General features: G+C 40.1%; 1 protein-coding gene across 1 annotated transcript in view; it reads right to left on the reverse strand.

Annotated features, from left to right (window-relative positions):
* The window catches only part of ASIC5 (acid sensing ion channel subunit family member 5), a 733,553-nt gene extending 712,695 nt beyond the window's left edge, over positions 1 to 20,858 (reverse strand). The window contains exons 1-2 of the mRNA XM_078677664.1: positions 20,746 to 20,858; positions 3,535 to 3,841 (exon numbers count right to left, since the gene is read on the reverse strand). Coding sequence (XP_078533790.1) covers positions 3,535 to 3,841; positions 20,746 to 20,785 — 347 coding nt within the window. The 5' untranslated portion in view covers positions 20,786 to 20,858. The remainder of the gene's footprint in view (positions 1 to 3,534; positions 3,842 to 20,745) is intronic.
* Positions 20,859 to 21,282: the final 424 nt, after the last annotated feature.

Here is a 21,282-nt window from a genome sequence, read left to right on the forward strand (position 1 = left end):
ATACAGAGAAAGATAAAGCTTTACTAGCAGCAGAGACTCGTAGGTTGCATGTGGATGAATCACAGGGAAATTTCAAATCAAATGCATATGCTAAATTGCTTTATGAATATATTGATGCTATGGAGGCAAGGGATTGCTATGTGTGCATGCAATTGCCAGCCTCTGTAGACGAAGGTATTAGATATCATCATCTTCCATTGACTTATGGAATCACATGTAGTTTGTTGCTTAGTATATTTTATGAACGTGATGGTTTTGAGTATTATTTTTCAAATTTTGATGCTATTTTACCAGAAGTTCCAAACTACAAGCACATGAACAAGTGGGATTATTATAAGAGTGAAGATAGATTAAAGAAATGTTTCATTCCTTGGAAAACGTTGGATACTTCACATGCCCGAAGAAATAATTTGACTTGTAAAGTGTCAGAAATTGAGAAAAGGTTTATAGGACAGGTGGATGATCGGTATAGGAGACAGAAGATCTTAAAGGCTTCAGGCCAATGGAAAACAGATTGGACCGAAGAAGAAAGGTCACACAAAAGAAAGGGTAGTAATGGTCCAATAGCTTTAGATCGAGAGCAAAAAGGGAAACTGTGTATATATAGGGGTAATACCTATTATGAGAATGTGTTTGTGGGAGAAGTAAATTGTGAACATGCTTTCCAATTAGAATATTATACAAAGGATTTCTTGAAGGGAATGCAGGTGATCCCGAATGTATATTTTGTTTGTGGAAGAAATGCATACGTGAAACTACCGGATAATTGGTATGGATCATGTTATTTAGCAATTGTCTTCCCCAAAATATACCATGCTAAGGATCTAGAAATTATAGAGGGAGGAACTCAAGCTAGAGGAAGAAGGGATGTAAGCAATGAGGAGGTAGTTGGAGACGTATTTGGTGCTATGTTTCCTCTTTTAGGGATAGTACTGAATGATGTCAAGATTAGAAGATTGGCAACAGTTGTAGATAGGTTGTCCGCCAGTACTGCTAGATCATTAATGCTGGTGGAGGGAGAGATGCAATCGATAAGGGCAATGGTTCTTCAGAACCGACTTGCTCTAGACATTCTGTTAGCCAAAGAGGGAGGAGTCTGTAAGGCTTTGAAGGTTCAGGAATGTTGTACTTACATTCCAGACAATTCAAAACCTCTAGAAAAGTATATACGGAACATCACTATAATTCATCATGAGATTGAGGATTTGACACAGGTAAATGTGTGGGAAAAAGTGGGTCATGGAATGGGTAAAGTTGAAGGTTGGTTTGCCAACCTAGGAAAGGGTTTCATTTGGTACATACTGAAACCTATCATCATAATAGTGATTTGTATAATCACCTTGTGGGGATTGGTGCGGCTGTACCAATGGTATAGATCAAATAGGTTGCAGAGATCCATGAGAGAGCAGGAGAGGAGATTAGCTGGGATGCAAGATAATCAGTACAGGAGTCTGAGGGCTCTAGAGATGATGAAACGAGAGAGTACTGCAACTAGTTCAGTTTGATTCAGTTCATACCTCAGGATGGTGTTGTGATGGTGATGACTACTAAAAGTCATCAAAGGGGGGAACTGAGAGAGCGCAAATCGAGAAAAAATAGAAGTGCACCATATTTACAAGCACGTTGCATCAGTTTAGTAAAGATTACATAAGAGTGTCGAATTTATAGAGTGAAAATACATAAGAGTGTTTAATTAAAATAGAATGCATATATCAGTGTGAAAAGCTAATGTAGAAGTGTGTAGAGATGTTAGAAGGATGTTGAAATCCCATGTTATGTGGCTGATGTAGAGGAGAATGTAATACTGCTAAACGTAGAAATGTGTAGACTACATGGCAGTTCACAGGGAATGAAAGGTGCTGTTACACTCTCACATGATATGGATTTTAATGTTGTTGTAATTCAAAGTATTATTGATCATAGAACTGAAATATATGTTTTATAGAAGTGTTTCATATAACCATTGTGTGTAATAAGTTAGAATGCTGTTTAGACTAAGAAATTAAAGGTTTACAGAGTGCACAGGCCCGTTTCATGTAATTCTAATAGGCCTGAATAGATAAGGTCATTTCTTTTGATCTGCATGTGTTAGTTAGAGGAAGGTCATGTTAAGCATAAATTGCGGAGCCTGCTCGAAGGTTTACGACTTAGAAGATACGGTGGAGGCCGGAATTTGGGGCCCACTGTACAAGTGTCTGTTTGCAGGTGCGAGGAGGTTCCAATCAAGAGAGTGATGAATAGAGTTTTGTTCGGGGAGCCAGGCACAGGCCTGGAGGAGGCTTCAGGAATTTCCTGGGGGTACCGTCCTGCCGGAGAAGAGCCTGAGAAGCAAGGTCAACGCTAACGATGGGCCCAGAGGAGTATCAGCATGGAAAATGCCAGAGCCGACACCACGTGAGGGGCGTCTCTAAAGGGCGTTTCTATTGTAAATGTGATTTTTGTATTAGGGACAGCACCCCTGGGTGGAGTTAGGGCAGATGGTCTGAGGAACCTAAGAGAGCGGATGGGTAGGCAGATAGGATAACTGCGAGACACCGATTCACAACGAAGACTAAGGGAAGTGAGTGATCTTCTTTGGAAGTCACCACGGCTGACACCTTTTTAGTTTAAGATTTTACTAATTAGGGATGTCACTTAGTCTAGTGTAGGGACAGTCTAATCTGGATTTTCTTCCTTTCTGTAAATGACTCACAAGTTACAGCTTGTGTCTATTCTTGCAACTCTGATGATTTTTGAATTGGTTTTGGTGATATTCTTCTGCCGACTAAGAGCATTTAGAAAATTTATGTTTGTATTGATACCAGTATATCTTTTGAACCTTATTTTGAGATGTTTGTATCTCCAGTTAACTTTGGCTTTATAATAAACTTTTAAAACTTATTTGTAGTAAGTGGTTCTTTAGAGTGGTGTAAGTCCTTAACTGATTGACCTAGTAGTGGATTGCCTTTTACTCTATGACAGGTATCAACGGTTCAGTCGACCTGAGTTGGGATCTAGACCTATAGCAATAGATCAGAAATCCCGCCGTAACAGGTGTATGAGGGCGGTTCAATGCAATGCACGTGGGACACTGGACTGTCAACCATGAGTTGGTGCACAAGCTGAAGACTGCTCAGCACAGAGGCGAGGAATGATGGTTGCTGGTCTGTTTTATCGAGTTCCGATGCCCAGAGCTCATGCACTGAATCTTGAAAATATTGAATTAGTGGATGCAAATTGCGCATAATGGGCTTCCGCGTGTTTTTTAAGCATGAACACAAGTCCATTATGCTGCTTTGCACATTGTTTATATAAATGACCCCAGACTCGACTTGCAATTAACGTGTGGATCAATTACAGTCGACTACGAGTTTAAAACATTTGGAAAGTCATAACTCGGGTTACCAAAAGTGCTGTAATGATTGTGCGGTATGCAAATGCCACATTATTATAACAATTAGCAAAAACAAATTTCGCATGTTCATCCTTTGTTCTTGAAATTAGTGTAAAACAATTATAGATGGCATTGTTATCCTAGAAACATAATCTGGTTACCTGTTTAGATTGCAAAAGGTCACAGCCGGGAACTCAATGTTTTCCACATACTGAACTGTAACGGAAGTAGTGGTTGGCCAGCTGAAGTAGTTTATGATGCGCGTGCAGATCTGCCAACATACGATGATGACCGAGCCCAAGACCACGGACGTCCACAGCACCTTCCGTATCCTGCTCCGTCTGCCAACCAGGTTGTGCAAGCCATGGAAAGAGGTGGAGTTCGCAAACTCCAGATCATACTGTTTTCTGTCTTCGATGGGAGGACGAGGGTGTTTTAGGAAGTAGAGCTTTAATTTTGCCAGCAATCCTTTAACATATATATAAAAAGTATAATTACTGTCTTGGACTGAATGTGGGATTCATAATTGTTCCTCTTCTACAACACAGTGTTTAAATTTGCTGTGAGGTGGCATTTACCTCGTGATCACAAACAAACAAGTTCAGATACGGCATATAGCTCTGTGAGTGATGTTTATTACATACAGGGAAGCTTGAGCAAGCCCCGATCATTGGGCTAAGTAAGGCATAGGTAACTTCAGTCTCCCTTATGCTGACCTTGCCTTCTCTTGTTTAAATCTTGGTTCCAGCAAAAAATGTTTTGTTTCATGTGACATAAGAAACTGAATGGACATCCCTTGGATATATAAGTATGTACAATTTTTTCTATGACAGGGTACATATACCTCATGTACTATGTTGACACTGATTACCTTCCTCTTATATTAATAACACATTTTGAAGAGAGAAATACGTAATTTTCCCCATATGTAAGGGTATTTGCAATTATTCTTTGCAGACACTGATATATACCTTGAGCTATGAATTCAGAATTTAAACCATTTCTGTCACCCTCAATTTTCATTGGACAACTGCATTGCCATCTGACCAGGAATTTATTTTCAAGCTTAACAGTTACAGGAAGAGTGGAGATTTGACAATAATTAGAAACTTCACAGCAATGGTTCCCAAAATGTTGACTCCTGAGGACCCCCATTGACTCCCCACAGGAAGCTGGGGACCCCCAGCAATTTGTATGTTTTAAATTTTAAACATTAAAAGAGTAATTCGAAAAAAAATAAACACACAGGTGCACACAAAACAAACACTCAAATTACTAAGGATGTTAGTATTTTATATTAAAGAGTTTGCAGAAAAACAGAAAAATGTTATGGGAAGGTTGGTGCTGCATCTCTGTTATTAACTTTTAAATGGTTAGTTTTATTTCGCAGTACCAGGCTCCTGCTCCTGCCAGGGCCAGAGTGGAAACCCAAAGCAGCCCTGGCAAATGATTTCAGATTAGGCCCCATACAGTGCACACCAAGTGCAGTGAGTGAGCCTGACCACTACAAAGGGGACTTTGGGGGCTCCCCCCTCAAAACAATTTGGGATACAATGGTGCATTCTACAACACATTTAGCATTATATATTGACATGTATTAGCGTTTAAAGAATAGTAAATGATGACCTTGCTATGCACCAAGGTACAACAATCGTTCTTCAATGAGTCCCTTATTATCACCCTTCAACAATGCCTCTCATTTCTCCATAGCACATCCGTCACATGTATTTCATTTGTTTTATAGCCTCTCTTATACCATTGTAGGATGTCAGAGCACTTTACATGACACACATAAAGAAACAATGAATCATACGTTTAAATCAGTGTAAGAAAATGTTACATAAGGCAAAGGGGACTACAAGTTGTAGGATTCACATGTCATTCATACTGGTAGGCATTTTTAAAGAGTGCTTGCCCTGGAAAAGCACAAACGCATGATTCAGAACATAACACAGTGGTTAGCATTGACTTTAACAATAACAAATACATTTCCACCCAAATAAACACCTTTAGAAGTGTCAGGATAATGAAAGACTGGGAAAAAACATAAGTTACTAACTTGTACCAAGCAGTGTATAAGCAGCTCTTTGACAGTTTATAGGTCACTGTGCTAGATTATAATTGTCTCTTATGAGCTGCAGAGTAACACAAGAATATCTGTGACAAACCAGTAGCCCACTGACCTATGCACATAAAATACTGGTATTTAAAATGCATGGTACACGTTCTTTGCAGCAGGCATATTAAAGCTCCTTGCTACATTGGATAAGTCAAACCTACCACTGGACAAAACTCACCTCTCTCCAGCAGGTACATTAATCACTGGTGTTATCTTGACACTTTTATTGTTGGTCAAAAACTGCTAATTCTACAAGGAACTTTGCAGTGCTTTTAAAACTGCTGCCCGAGGACCCCCTAGGAATGTGTCACGGACCCCTGGGGCTTCACAGGATATAACTGTGTTGTTTCGAGAAAGGAAGTCATAAGACTGAAGCTGCAGCAACAGAGAACCAGAGGTGAAAGAGGAATCAAGGTGAATGCTGAAGCAGACAGGGCTCTTCCAGCTATGATCTACATGAGCTATACGATCTACGAGAGGTGAGAAACATTCTGGTCCTCATAAAATAAAGTTTGGCAGTTGAGAAGGAGATAATGCAATTTGAGCAGGAGGAGGCCCTTAATCATAAGGGCCAGCAACAATAATGTTACCATAGACAAGAGTAATCTTATCTGAAACAATGCCCAGCTTATGAGAGAAGGATTGGAAGGGAACAATAGCTTACAATACTTTTCTCAACAGCTGGAAACAAAGTTTTGATCCATTGAAAATAGCTTTCTACAAGAACTGGCAGCACACATATCCTTACTACCAAAGCAGTCAATGTAAGAGTCAGATGTTGAGAAAAATCTGACTACCAAAGCAGTCAGACTTTGCTTGATATCTGATTCTTATATTGCCACCTATAAACTGGGTGGGATTTCTCTGAGTAGGAGTAGGAGGAGTGGTGCAGGATTCATTCGAGTTGTCCAGTGGGTATCTTAAGAGTTTTAAAGACTTTCGAAAACTATCCATTATGACATGAGCTAGAAGTCCCGTGGTGACAGGCGTCCTTTACCCACAGGCGGTTCTGGATAGGATGGTGGAAGGGAAAGGTCCAGGGCCGGCTACAGGTGGTCAGATTGAGCGATTAATGCATTTTGGTGAAAAGATCAGTCTGATTACGGTTGACAGTGCCTGGCTGGTGCCCATATCCTCAGGGTCCTGACTCGACAGTGACTGCCGTAGGAGGCTTGACCTAGGTCGGCAGGATACGGGTGGTTTAATATAGAAGGTCATGATATTTTTGACTTTTCCCCATTACTGCTGCATTAACTGCCTCGGGTGTAGAACTGCATGTGAGACTTCTGGGCATGAGTGATCACCATCCTAGTTTTCTCACTCAAAGCTCTATTTTGTGTTTAACTGTTGTTCGCTTGTCATAATAACTTCTCAATAATTCACGCCAAATTCAATTTGAACCTTGATGATTTGACATCTGTGCAACTATTAACACACACGCAAGTCCGTAGCCTCTTGCAATTTATCATACACACTATTCATGTGGTTGCACATATTGTGGATGCTTTCTGGGCTTCTAACGACTAGGGAGCCGCTTCGTGTTCAGAGGAGGTTGCTGTAAGACACAGAAGGACTGCAGTCCCAGGGGGCCTGCTGCTGATTTCCCGCACCTGAGCCTGCCGTAGCCTATTTTACAGCTCGCCGCTCCAGCTTTGCGGAAGCCGTTTCGTGTTCAGAGGAAGTTGCTGTGAGACACAGAAGGACTGCATGTCCCAGGGGGCCTGCTGCTGATTGCCTGCACCTGAACCTGCCACAGCCTATTTTACAGCTCGCCGCTCCCGCTTTGCGGGAGCCGTTTCGTGTTCAGAGGAAGTTGCTGTGAGACACAGAAGGACTGCATGTCCCAGGGGGCCTGCTGCTGATTGCCTGCACCTGAACCTGCCACAGCCTATTTTACAGCTCGCCGCTCCCGCTTCGCAGGATGCGCGCGGGCCAGGCGAAGCCCGGGCCAAGGGCAGGCCCGTTTGAGCCCGTTAGAGACCGGATGAGGACGGGCCCACCCTCTAAGACTGCTCATCTCTCAAGGTTAGTCCTCGTCGGCATACTGGTGTTAATTAGTGAAGTACATCGAGGACGTGTGCGGTGTTCTTGCTTTAATTCTACTCCCTAGTCCATCTAAACCCTCACCTGAGGATGAACTTGCAAGAGGATAAGGGGAGATTTGGGCCGCCCTCAGGAAGTGTGGTGGGGACTTTGGACCAGTTTTTAATTAGAGCCAGCTCGTATCTTGCCCATGAGATAGCGCTGGCAAGTGATGCTGGTCAGATACTTAATGGACCATTGGAAACCACTGCAATATATCCCATCATCTTGAGTCGGTCCTGACGGATGCAGCACCCACCCAAAGCAGCCCACCTCCACGTATTACTACACGGTCAGCACCCCAATGTAAAAACAAAGCTCATGTTCTAATTCCAGATCCACTGCTTAAAAGAAAGCAGGGAGAGGCGCCTCAGAGACAGAAACCGGCGAAGACCCAAAGGACAAACACTAACGGTGGAAGTAGTACTTCATCTACGGTAGCGACGGGGGATTCGGCCCTCAGTATATCTGGAATACTGACCTGAGGGATTAGGAGTGGCTCCTCTGTTGAAGCAAATGAGGATATGTGAAATAAATTGGGGGATTTAATTGTAAGATTGAGAAGAGTCTAAATAACTTTGAACAGAAGATCATGACAAATCACAGCACTATAGAGGGTTTATTGACCCAAGCCAACCAAATATCTACATCTTCAGAGCTGAGGAATGCAGTAGTAACCACTCCCAAATCATCAAATCTACCAGCAACTAGGTTAATGTCATTGCCGTCGGGGAACAATGGTACTGTGTCTATTAACAAAGAAGCTGGGGTAACAAATGTGGGAAGTGGAGAGGGTGAAATAGGGAATGTGTTTAGTGGTCTTGGACTAGCTAACCAGGGTGCCCGGAGAGGGGAGGAAAGTAGACCTTGTGCAGGGCTAGTAGGTGAAATTGTACAACAGCCAATTACTCGTGCACCAGTAAATCGGGCTAGCTCTATACCAGGGCCACACGGCCGAGAGTACCCTCGGATGCACGAGGGACTAGACAATAGTTGAGCGCTAGAGGGCTCTAGAGTCCTACACCTTCCCCCAGCCTCAGCCCCTTTGGTGGTGGTTCTAAGGAATGTACCAGTATTACAGGATGGTCAGATAGAAACCACTAATCAGCTGATAGCTAAAACCATGCATTGGCTTACAACACAACTGAAGGAGGCTGGGGTAGGGAACTGGGATATCTGTAACCAGATGATTATGGCCAGACAATCATCATGGATAGGTTATACTACTAAGGACGGGAGAGGGGACTGCATAGTTGCCAACTTTAATAATGAGATTGTTGTAAGATTTATTTTGGACCACCTAGGTAGCACTAATCTAGAGCATGTAACAAGAAATCTCTCTCTTTTGCCCCTAGGGTACTTTAATAGACCCTGCCACACTATCATGATGGGTTGGGCTATACCATGTGCAATGAACCACCCAAGGCCACCCCACAGAATCCTATACAGACCAGCTGACTTAAATTTAGTTAATAGATTTGCTCCTCTTTCTGGTGTAGATGCCTGTGATTGACTACCAATCACAAACTTGCCCCTGTTAGAGAATACTACTGTTCGACCTGTCCCCCACCTGTGAATGATATGAGTTCTCACCGAGCTTTACCACCTTCCTCAGAGAGCAGTGCGATTAGTTCTTTTTCAGAGAGGGGGTTAGCATTGCTCCACCACTATTAAACATAATATCATGGAACATTGCTGGTCTTCAAACAAAAACTGTCAATAGCGAGTGGTCGTGCTTTATTGAGAATTAAGATCATTATGTTCCAGAAGACCTGGTCATTGAATATGATCTTTCGTCCTGGGTATTTGGCTTTTGGTAAATCGGCTATTCCCAGTCATAAAGGAAGACCATCTGGTAGTTTGCTCATCTGGGTTAGACAGCAGGCATATTACCAGGTGGAAGAGCTATTAATAGATGATCCTGACATCCTGGTTATCAAAATTCATTTTGAACATGGACTAGATCTCATTTTTGCCAATGTTTATGCAAGAGGGCTATTGGGAGGGAAAGCCTCTCCTACTATCTCTAAACTTGATTTATTTATTAAACCACTGAAGGGGCCGATCCACCTAGTAGTAGTGGGGGTGATTTTAACTGTACATTTGAGCCCCTGGGCATAGAAGATGGAAGCCTGTCCAAGGATGAGGATGTGACCTGGGGTATACCAATGCTGGAGCTCACCCCGATTAACAAATGGTCAGAGGCAGTACTCCAGTTAAAAAAATTATCTCTGCAATTAGGCCTGAGGGCTGTAAATGGAAGGTCAAAATTATACTGCTGGGTTACTCATACTTTTAATAATGGGATGATAAGTAGCAGAATTGACTACTTTCTTATCAACTTGGAACTGCGGGTAAGGCTAGAGTACATGAAGGTCCAGAGTAGACCGGAGAGTGACCATGACCCCTTAATTTTAACTCTTAAAACTACTGGTCAATCTACGACAAGGGCAGGTACTGAAATAGCCACAGCTGAAGTGACTATGTACAATGATTGCCGTAGATTAAAGTGGGCACTGGTCTCAGAGGATGAGAGTACTATGGACCTGATAAAGTTAACTCTTGAAGATACCCTATTAGCTCTCTTACAGCTTGATTTGCACGAGGCTTCTCTTCCTGCCCCTACAAAGGTTCACGAGGAGCTATTCATAAAGCTGAAAACTTCTTTTTTTTACAAAAAATAAAAGGAGCCCAAAGAATGTCTTACAGAAATCAGAAAAATGGTATGATGAGGCATGCAGGGCTGCTTTTAGTCACCTCTCCCAAGCTATTAGATTAGGTTTGCCGCAAGAAGTTAGGGAAGCTAGGGTTGCATATAAGGAAACTCAGCGAAGGGCAAAGAAGATTTTTGATGAGAAAAGAGGGCAGGATTTACTAAATGCAAGTAATGTGAAAAATTGGGTGCGGTTCTGGCAAACAGTGAAATGGGGCAGTGGTGATACAGGGCCCTTACCAACTATTAATGTCCCTCCTGAGGTATAGGCCATGCACTATCAGACCCAGTTTGCCTCAATGAATAGTAGTCCAAGCCATTACCCTTACGTAATGTGTGACACCATCTTAACTTTTGACATAGGGGAAATTGAGAGAGCACTGGATTGCATAGCCGCAGGTAGGGCCCCTAGAAAAACTGGCTCAAATATATACACCATGTGGTTAATGGACTAGCAAGAGGTGCTTCTTTGCCAGAATCAGGGCATGGGGTAGAGATTATCCCTATTTACAAAAAAGGGGATCGCGCCATCCCAAATAACTACAGGCCCATAAGTCCCATAGATACCATGCAAAAGATTGTGGCCAGACTAGTGCTGAGTAGGGTAAATACTTGGATAGATGATCTAGAAATTCTATCCACTTTCCAAGCGGGCTTCCGCCCTCATGTCAGCACTATCGACCAAGTTTTTAGATTCATGATGATTCATTGGAATACTGTGGTTTTAAAAGGGGGGACTATCTACGATGCATTTATAGATCTACGGTCAGAATTTGAGCTGGTGCCTCGCTTTAAGTTGTGGGATTCACTTAAGGAAATAGGGATTCCCCCTGCGATTTTAAATTTCATCATTAAACTTTATGAGTCTAATTATGCTCGGCTTTGGTGGGGTAAACAGGGTGAGATAACTGATCGGTTTCCTGTGACCAAGGGGGTACGGCAGGGCTGTCTTTTGGCACCCACCCTCTTTTCTTTGTTTATAAATAATGTTATCTCTATTACTCTGAATACCCAACTTATGCACCTACTCTTGCTGGTGAGAGGGTTCCACTTTTAATGTTTGCAGACAACACCTTAATTTTATCCAAAACTCAATCAGGTCTGCAACAAGCCTCAATAGATTCACTTTATTTTATAATGACCATGAGCTTATAGTCAATGTAGATAAGACTAACTTCATGGTGCTGAATAAATACAAAAAAGTGAAAGGCAGAGTTTTAATGAATAATGCACCGTTGGAGCAAACTGACACCATAACGATGGGCAAGAGGATGACTTGGAAGCCTCAGATAGATTTATTAACCCTCAGGCACAATCAATTAGCAGGGGCCCTCATAAAAGAGTACCGGCTGTCCTATACTAAACCGGTAGGTTCAGCACTTGCCTTTTACAATGGGAAAATCAGGGCCTCCATAATTTATGGTGCAGAACTGTGGGGCTTCGATAACCTAGGCCCCTTAGTCATGGCCCAAAATAAGTTTTCTGATATCTCTGACTGGCCTTCCCAAATCGTCTCCCCTCAAACCCCTACTTTTAGATATGGGTTGTACTTCTATTGAGGAGGTTTAGACCCCTTGCGTATTGGAGACGGCTTTGGACAACCCCTGAGTTAGTACCATATGCTAAAGCAGTTAAGCATATCAGAGAAGCTGATATGTCTTAAAAAATTACTTGGTTGAACAAAATAAAGGGAACGCTGATCAACATGGGGCTTAGGCACTTGTGGGAGGACCCATAAGGGAATCAGTTCCAGTCTAAAAACGATTTTAAATCTCTTTATAGGTACCTGATTTGTCTTATGTCCCTGTCACTGGTGGATAGTGCATCCCTGACAGGCCTCTTTTTAGATCAAAAGTATGAATGTAGGTTGGAGGCATATTGGGGTGTCATCATGAGACCTTGTAACAGGAAACTGTTTCACCAATTTAGAGTGGGTACCCTCCCCTTGTAAACCTTTACTGCAAAATGGGGAGATGGCGATACAAAATGCACAGTGTGTACATTCCAGGATGAGTCCATACTCCATGTATTGTTTGTGTGCCCTGTGCATAAGGGTCCCCGTAATAAATGGATTAAGCCGATCTGCCGCAACATTGGTAAGAGATCATCCCAAACAGCATTACGTATCTTAAAGACAGACAACAAGGGAACCTGTAGTTATAGCTATGGCAACATTTTCGAGCTGGTCATGGGCCCTTCGAAGGAGTAGTTTGAAAGATAATGCAGGCCTCACTTTGCATTTAAGAAGAGGATTTTGCTTGTGTTTTTTTCTCTTTGATGGCTATGTGGGAATATTGTATTTTCTTCTTATGTGGCTCCCTTTTGATATACTTACATTTTGCAATGAATGTACATTTTATCTGTTTTTTTAATATAACTAACTTATTTCTTTTTAAATCATAATTGTATTTAATATAGTGTGGCACACTTGGTTTTATATAGTGTTCTTATATGTGTCTTTCATGATTGAAAAATTATCGAATAAGACAAATTGAAAAATACATGAGCTAGGGCGCTATCTTCTGAAGAATACCTGCAGGGGGTACTAAGATCAGGAATAGCTGATCACAAAGTACTATCAGTGCATGAAATCAAAATAGAGACAAGAAGAGGCAGGAATGGGTACAAAATAGACAGCCTAAACCAAATGTAAAATAACAAGCTCTGTAGAGGAGAAAATGGTATCTAGCACCTGATATAGGTGTTGTCATTCAAATTACTGTCAATCACACAGCTCAGTTTTTCTGTGTACCTTGCATAAACAGTCGAACTTTGCCCAAAGATAAAAGTGACCACAATCAATTAATTACACTGAAAACATTCTACAGAATATTTAAATTAATGTTAAGAGGGGTACGCTTGCCTTTGCCCATATATACATTGTTTAATAGCAATTAGACCCAATGTCTGATCACCCACTCACTTGGATACGTGTAGCTCTCGCATATTCTTTCAATGTTATGTATTTCATATACTGTTGAGAATGTAAAGTTCCTGGCTTGGCCTATGTTGGGTAAAACTGTAAAAATAAATTGACAACAAAACAAACTACATAATTTTCATGTTAGAGGTTCGGTACACTTTAAGAAATTGCAGTCAGTTTCTACGGGTTCAATAAAAAATATGTGTTGTATAAACCTATGTAGCACAAGAGCAAACCAAGACAAATTCATCAGTGTGTTGTTTCAATGATTACTGGAGTTATGTTTTCCACGATCTCCAGGAAATTGCTTTTGTCTTTGGATTTGCATCCTTGCTATATCACCATCAACCCTCATAATTCTAATTGTTAATTGTCTATGGAAATGACCTAATTACTCAATACAACCATAGCTATTTTAAGTGAACATGCTAAACCTATATCAATCCTGCTGGATACAACCAAATGTTTATCCTAGGTTAATCTGAGTTGCAGTGTTCTTGATCAGCATCAGTGATATCTTCATCAATGCCAGTGGTGGTGCGATGTCAATCACATTTGTAATGTCATCTGTTACTTTATGTCCTGCATTCATTCTTGAATGGATGCACTCCTTTAACCCAGACTGAGCCCCAACATCACAAAACTATTTTACGATTTCAACACTTTTTGAATGCTAGGTCTGTCCTCTGAGAATGTCTGACAAAATATCGAAAGACAAAAAATCGAGGTACAGAAATATCTGAGCATTAATATCGATGTCAACAATATCAACATCCTATCTACAACAAGGTAAATACAAAAAAATCGGAAAAAAATATTGATGTCAAAAATATTATTTTTTTAAAAAATATATAGTTCTTTTAAATTAAAAAAATGTGTAAAATAAATTAAAGAATACTTAAAAATATAATAAACATAGTTAACAATATTTTATAATATTTAAAATTAATAAGTAATATACATAATTTGTTAAAAAATGAATTAAACATATACATATAATATATATATACTTACTTAATATTCAGTTTTAATAATTATTTAAATACCTTATAACTAATTACAAATATTATAAATTACAAATGTATCTATACACATAAAATATTAACATGAATAAAAATTAAATAATTATGCAAAACAAATTAAAAAAATTACGTTTACTTTTAATATGTTTTAAATTAATTATATACTACATTAGCTAAAACAATACAAAAAATATTAAATAACAGAAGGAATAAAATACTCTTACAACTCCAAAAAAACAACAGTAAGTAAAATGTTGGATAGCGGAGGGGTAAAAATGACTATTCCCACTCCAAAGAGTGCAACAGTAGGGAAAGTGTTGGATAGCGTAAGGGTAAAAATTACTATTCCAACACCAGAGTGTGCAACAGTAGGGAAAGTGTTGGATAGCGTAGGGGTAAAAATTATTATTCCAACTCCAAAGAGTGCAACAGTAGGGAAAGTGTTAGATAGCGTAGGAATAAAATTACTATTCCCACTCCAGAGAGTGCAACAGTAGGGAAAGTGTTGGATAGCGTAGAAGTTAAAAATAGCATACTTATAAATAAATTAATATTTTGAAATATGTAAAAAATGAATTATTAATTAAATCTAAACTATTTACAAATACCCAAAAATAATTAATAAAAACATAATTACCAATGAATAATCAAGGAACAATAAATTAATAATAAATACAAATTAATAATCATTATTCAATATTAATTTCCAATTAATGAACATTGAGCAATAAAATATTTCTTATAACAAAAGCATTTTAATTATTAAGAAGTAATGATCAATTAACTAATATTGAACAATTAAATCATTTGTTAAACCAAAACGATTAATTACCAAACATTAATTGCCAATTAATAATTACTTATTAATATACAAATTAAAAATATCAAAACATATTATTTAGTCATATGTAATTACCAATTAATAATTAAACAACCATAAATTAATGTTCATAACCAAAAGAATATACTTTTAAATAATTACCAATTAATAATTAATATCCAATAAATTAATTATCAATACCCAACTATAAATGTAATAACTACTTAATTACATATCAATTACTTTACACACTATACCCCTATAAACGCACAACAAACTCCAATAATAAAATAACACATTTAACATATTTATCAATAATCAATTAATTAAAATGAATTACCAATTAATAAAAATTAATTACCAATTAATAATTAATTAACAATAATATAATTAGCAAAAGCATTAATGAAAATAAAGTATTACTTAATTACATTTAAATTACTTCCCACCCTATTCCCCTATAAACCCTTAATCCTCTACAGAACATAATGATCAATTAATTAATTAATAAAAATTAAATACCAATTAATAACAATTAACTACCAACTAATTCAAATGTATTTATAATTTCTAAAAATTAATAATTAATTTAATATAATTAAATTACTTCCCACCCTATTCCCCCATAAACCCACAACCCGCTACGGTACTAAAATAAAATGTTTACTTAAATTATAAAAAATATATATATATTAAATACATAATAATATACATAAAAATCATATACAAATCGATATTAGTAAGATCGATATTACTAACATCGATATTAGGAACATCGATATTACTTATATCGATATTAACAAAATCGATATTACTTACCTTCAAAATTCTGTCCCTTCGATTTAAAAAAAAATGATATTACTTACCTTCTATATTCTGTCCTTTCGATATTAAAACATTGATATTATTGTAGGTCGACATTAAAATATCGATATTTTGTCTGCGTACTGTCCGCTGGGTGTTGGTTGAGTGTGGAGTTGAGGCTCCTGGGTTTTCTCACTCTCCTATGGTATAGGAGCATTGCAAATATTTCAATACTCTAACCTAATGCCTCACATAGAAACCGGGACAATAGACTGAGGGTTGAGAAAGTAGCATGGTTTATGAGGGGCGGCTCAATGCAATGCGCATGGGAAACAATTAAATATCTGTGCTTGGCATGAGAACAAGATGGACCTGTTTGCCAATGTACAGTTTGGGGCATATTAACAAGGAGCTAGTGCCGCCACATGTTTTTTTTTACACAGCAGCAGAGCAATCTGTTCCATATTTACAAAGTGACACTAGAGGCCTCTAGCATCACACTCTAGGGTAAATTTTTCCCAGTTCCAGATCTGGCTTCGCCAGATAATGACAATGATATGCAAGAAAGGCGTTTCCTCTTAAAAAGTCATGCACAACCGACGCTGTCATATTTACAAGGATATGGGGAAATAACGTTACTTTGGCAAAAGATGCACAGAGTCCCAAAAGCGTACAAAATGTAATGCTTTGGTAAGACAGGCATAACAATGATACATTGGCACTGGTACAAAAGCAGAATATACCCAAATCACTCTGGCAAGCTTAACTATGGCATGGACCTACCCCTACTGCAGCTTGGAGCACAAAGAAGACCACCCCAGCACCACATCCACCAGCACCACCACCATCACAAATGAGGCAGTGCAGGAGAAGGGAGAGGGTATACCGGCAGAGGATTACCCTCATTGACCTCAGGGACGAGGAGATCATCACCCATTACAGGCTCAGGAGTGAGTCCATTTCCCAGCTCCTGCACCAGATTGCATCAAGACTGCAGACAACAGCTGAGTGGTGCAACAACCTCCCCATGCATGCCAAGCTACTGGCTGTACGCCGCATGCTGACTTCTGGAACATTCCAACCCACCACAGCCAGAGTGGCTGGAGTATCCAAGCCATCCTTTTCGGCATTCCTACTCTCCATCCTGGATGCCATCATAAGCCTCACACCCCAATACCTCATCTTCTCCAAACACACTGCAGAAACAACAGGAAAACAAGCAAGGCTTGTATGCCATTGCAGGATTTCCACAAGTGTTGGGGGCAATGGACGGCACCCATGTGCAGCTTGTGCCTCCAGCGGCTACATCAGGCCTGTACCGCAATAGGAAACTCACATATTCAATGAATGTGCAGGCAATCCTGGACTATCTGGACCCATTCATCAATGTCCTAGCAAAGCACACATGGAGTCCACTGCAAGTCCCAGTATGCAGAGAAAGGTGAAAGTGGACTGGTGCGGCACTTCACACGTGAAAGGGATAAATATGACAGAGCTGGGCTGAGCAGTGCAATGTGTAACTGGGCAGTGCAACTTCCCTTTATGTTATGTTTAACTGTAGATGAGCCAGCATACTACGCTTTGGCCTGCAGACAATGCCATGGAGAGGTGGAACATAGCTGGTTGCACTGCATGACATTACCTATTTGCCCTTATTGCCCCTTGTTGCAGTTTACCCTGTTGCGGTACATCATAGCCAGCACTGTCCTGTCACGGAACTCCTGTCACTGACTCCTGTGGGATGACAGCTGCATCTCCAAGGAATCCAGCTGCCACTGGGGCGCAGGATCTCCCCCTCTGGTCTCCATGACTGCCTTCAGGCGGTTGGCCAGTTTCTCCCTTGTCCTGCGCTTACAATCATGCCAGCTATTTTTGCAGTCAGTCACTGTCCTCTTTACTTCTGCTGTGCTGTTGACTTGAGGAGACAAAGAGCTGATGTTGGTTCTCTGTCACCTCAGTGATCAGGATTACATTCTTCTCCTCACTGAACTTCCACTTCATCTTCCCCTGGGAGTCTGTCTGCACATCGTAGCTGGTACTTGGGTTGCTGGGTGTGTTATCCTGGGCTCTGCTCCCTGCTCTTTCCTCCATGGCTGCTTTCAGGCAAGTGTTTCAATTTGTTTTCACGAAGTGGTGTTTTTGCAACTTTTTTTGATGCATTAGGTGCTCAAAAGTGACACTGGGATAGGTTGCATCTGTTTTACAAGGCGCAATTCAGCCCAAAGTACCTTTTGCAGAAGTATCATCAGTTTTCATTATGACTCAGCGCCCAAAATGCATCAGTTTTTATTACAGCCACCACCTCCTTAAACCATGGTGCCTCGTATTGTAAATACAACAAATCCATGGCGTGGAAATCTGTCGTACTGCTATGTTCATTCTTTTGATGCATCGCTGCCACAACACCAAATCAGTTCACATAAAGATGTCCCTTTGTTTGCATCACTGCATAGCAAGCTTCTGTCTGTTTTTCTTCATTGTTTTTGTACTCTTCACCTTCACGAGCGCTGCGCTGGTATAGCTCACCATTAGGAACACCCCTGTGTGATATATGATGTCGTGTTTAAGAAAATAGACTTTGTGTACTCATAATATTTTATCATTGTGAGGTATACAAATTTCCCCTCACTCCCTTCCGTTAACTAAGGGCTATTTTTTAGCCTTTGATTGAGTCATAAAATGTTGTGTAGATGCTTCCGACAGAATCAACAGGTCCTTAATATATGCTGGAGGGTTGCGTTTGTAAAGAAATATTTGGAGGTAAAAGCCCAGTGTAAGTCTACAGTTTGTGGAGCTTAGTCCAGAATAAATAAAAACTTTAAAAAAACAGAAAAATGAGTTTGAGATTGATAAATAGCATGATGCAACGAACGCAGCTATGTTTCATGCATTGGTGTGTCCTAGAGATATCTTTAAAACATCTGATATTGAACTATAATTGTACCATAAGTGTTAGAAAACATATACTGTAAACATGTATTTTTCACATTTTTTGCGGAAGCGCTGATTTCAAAAGCGCAAAGAGGGGCACGACTTATATATCTTAGTGCAGATAAGAGAACATGCTCCAACCATAAACAGCTGGCCCATGACTGTATTGCAGGAATTTGCTCTTAAACGTTTGTGATGAAACCGGAAAATGAAGGTTTCCATAGCATGGCGACGGTTCCACAGGTCTTCTCCCACTCCCCAGAGCTATCTCAGCCCTCTTAACAGCAGTCTCTCTGGCCTACCCCTGCGGTGCTCCCTCTGCCACACATAATGTACTATTTCCCTTCTGTGTTATATGCTCTTTAAACACCATGCTGTGCTCTCTGCGCCCCTTCTGTTGTGCTCTCTACCTACCTGCTGCGTTCTTTCTTCTGTCCTCTTGCTGTGACCTCTCCCTGCCACCCACTGCTGTGCTCTTTTTACCTCCACTATGCTATATGGTCTTTATGCTCTATCTGCTGTGCGTTGAGCAGCTACAGAGTTTTCTCTGCTCTACTCTCTCTGGACGCTCTGCTGTGCTCTCTCGAGCCCGCAAACATGATCTCTCTGTTCCATTATCTTCCTGTGCTCTTTCTTTCCATGTGCTTGTGTATTCTGTGCCCTTCCTCGCAGGCTGGGATCTCCCCTCTTTGCCCTTTGCTCTTGTTCCCACCGACAGTTGCCCGTTCACCCCTTTGCCCACCGAAGGCTCTCTGTCTGGTGTTTAATCCCCACTCTGCGCTCTCGTCTCTGTCTTTACTGGCAGCACCCCTTTCATTCCAATGATGGGTTTTGAAGAGAAGGCCAGGAAAGGGCAAACCTGTTGCATTTAATTTCACCAATGAAAATGTAGATCGATTTCCAGCCCTCGTGGCAATGTGAACTTAAATTGAGAAAACGTATGCTTTAACAATACGTTTTAATAGCCTGTATGTACAATGAGCCACCCTTGCCTGCATTTTGAGGCCAAGTTATAGCTACTTTAATTCGGGAAGGCAATGAGATACTTTAAGTGCGCAGGAGTTGGAACTTTTCATTTCCTACCTGCAAACTACTCCGAAATAGTTTGTAATCAAAGAAATTATACCATCAAGGGTTGTATATTTTCTGTTTGTGCAAAATAATGCCAAATGCGATTAAATCTGTATAAATCACCTGAGCATTCTAGGAGTGAGAAAGCGGTTCTCATTTATCAACTATCTATAATTTACCGCACCACACCATAACACTGACAACTCGTACAGATAAAACAAGACACAAGATAACATACCGTAGCATAGCAAACATAAAAGGCGTAGGTCTAATTATACAGAAAGTAGTGTCTGAAGGTAAAGTGACTTGGGTATTTAACGTAGAGTATGCGGGGAAATTCTCAGAAATGTTAGTCAATGGGTAACATTGTATTTAATTAATAATCGAGACTACTAAATAAGCCGTCGTACGTAAAGTCAGGTGAATTCCAGTTATAGGGTAGTTATTCTTACCTGGAGTTTATACTGGGGCTGGGCAAAATGTAAATTGCTGGATTTATTTTGGTAATTTTTGGGAATTTCGCATTACACACATTACGCAAAATGACTGAAATTACAACACGTCTCGCAGTTATACCGCATGTGTCAAAATCATAATGGAGGAACTCGTACAACCAGTGCACTATTTGTGTCACTTGTGTTTTTCATTCTAATTTTTAAGCATAAAATGCGCCCTCGCATCCAAAATGTTGCAAAAGCTGTAAAAGTAGAAAAATTGTACCTGTAAGCAATGTTTCAAATTAATATCCCTTCCTGAAAATATACTACCAATGCTTGACAACTCAATTTTACATTTACCATCTCTACGTAACCATAATAAAGTATATTCGTTGTTGAAATTTCATTGTAACCTAGATAACAAAGAATTAAATTGTTGTTGTCACTTACCAGGTCTTTCTAATATATTTGAGTTTTCAAACTGATCCATTGCCTTCGTTTTTTGCAGACAAGAAGGGATGCGAACACCTTATGTTGCAAAGACAGTCATTTCTTAGTAAGGCTTTATATAGAAGGCAGAGCAGGCGGGGTTTACAGTCATGATAATCAATGAAATCTGACTACCTGTGTTGCTACGTATTGTTAATGTGATTTCCCGGTAAGGCACAAAGGCTAATCACCAATCCATTAAAAGACCAAATGCATCCAACCATCCACCGGAAGCAGGTGTTGCTAATAAATATTATCTGTCTTTAGCACTAAAACAACAGGCTCGTTTGGGTGTGTTGTCCACACCGCTTGATTGTATTTCTAATGTGCTTCCAGACAAAAACTTTTCAACTTCAGCGATTAAACCCTTGCATAATTTCTGACAAACCATATAATATTGCAAGATCTTTTCAATGGAGGTTTGTCTGTGAACAGTTTCCTTATTAAAAACTATATGGACCTTGCTATTGATTGCCTGGCCGGAAATACAGCTAATAA

This window comes from Lissotriton helveticus, chromosome 2_1 (assembly GCF_964261635.1).
Source record: "Lissotriton helveticus chromosome 2_1, aLisHel1.1, whole genome shotgun sequence".
Classification (NCBI taxonomy): domain Eukaryota; kingdom Metazoa; phylum Chordata; class Amphibia; order Caudata; family Salamandridae; genus Lissotriton; species Lissotriton helveticus.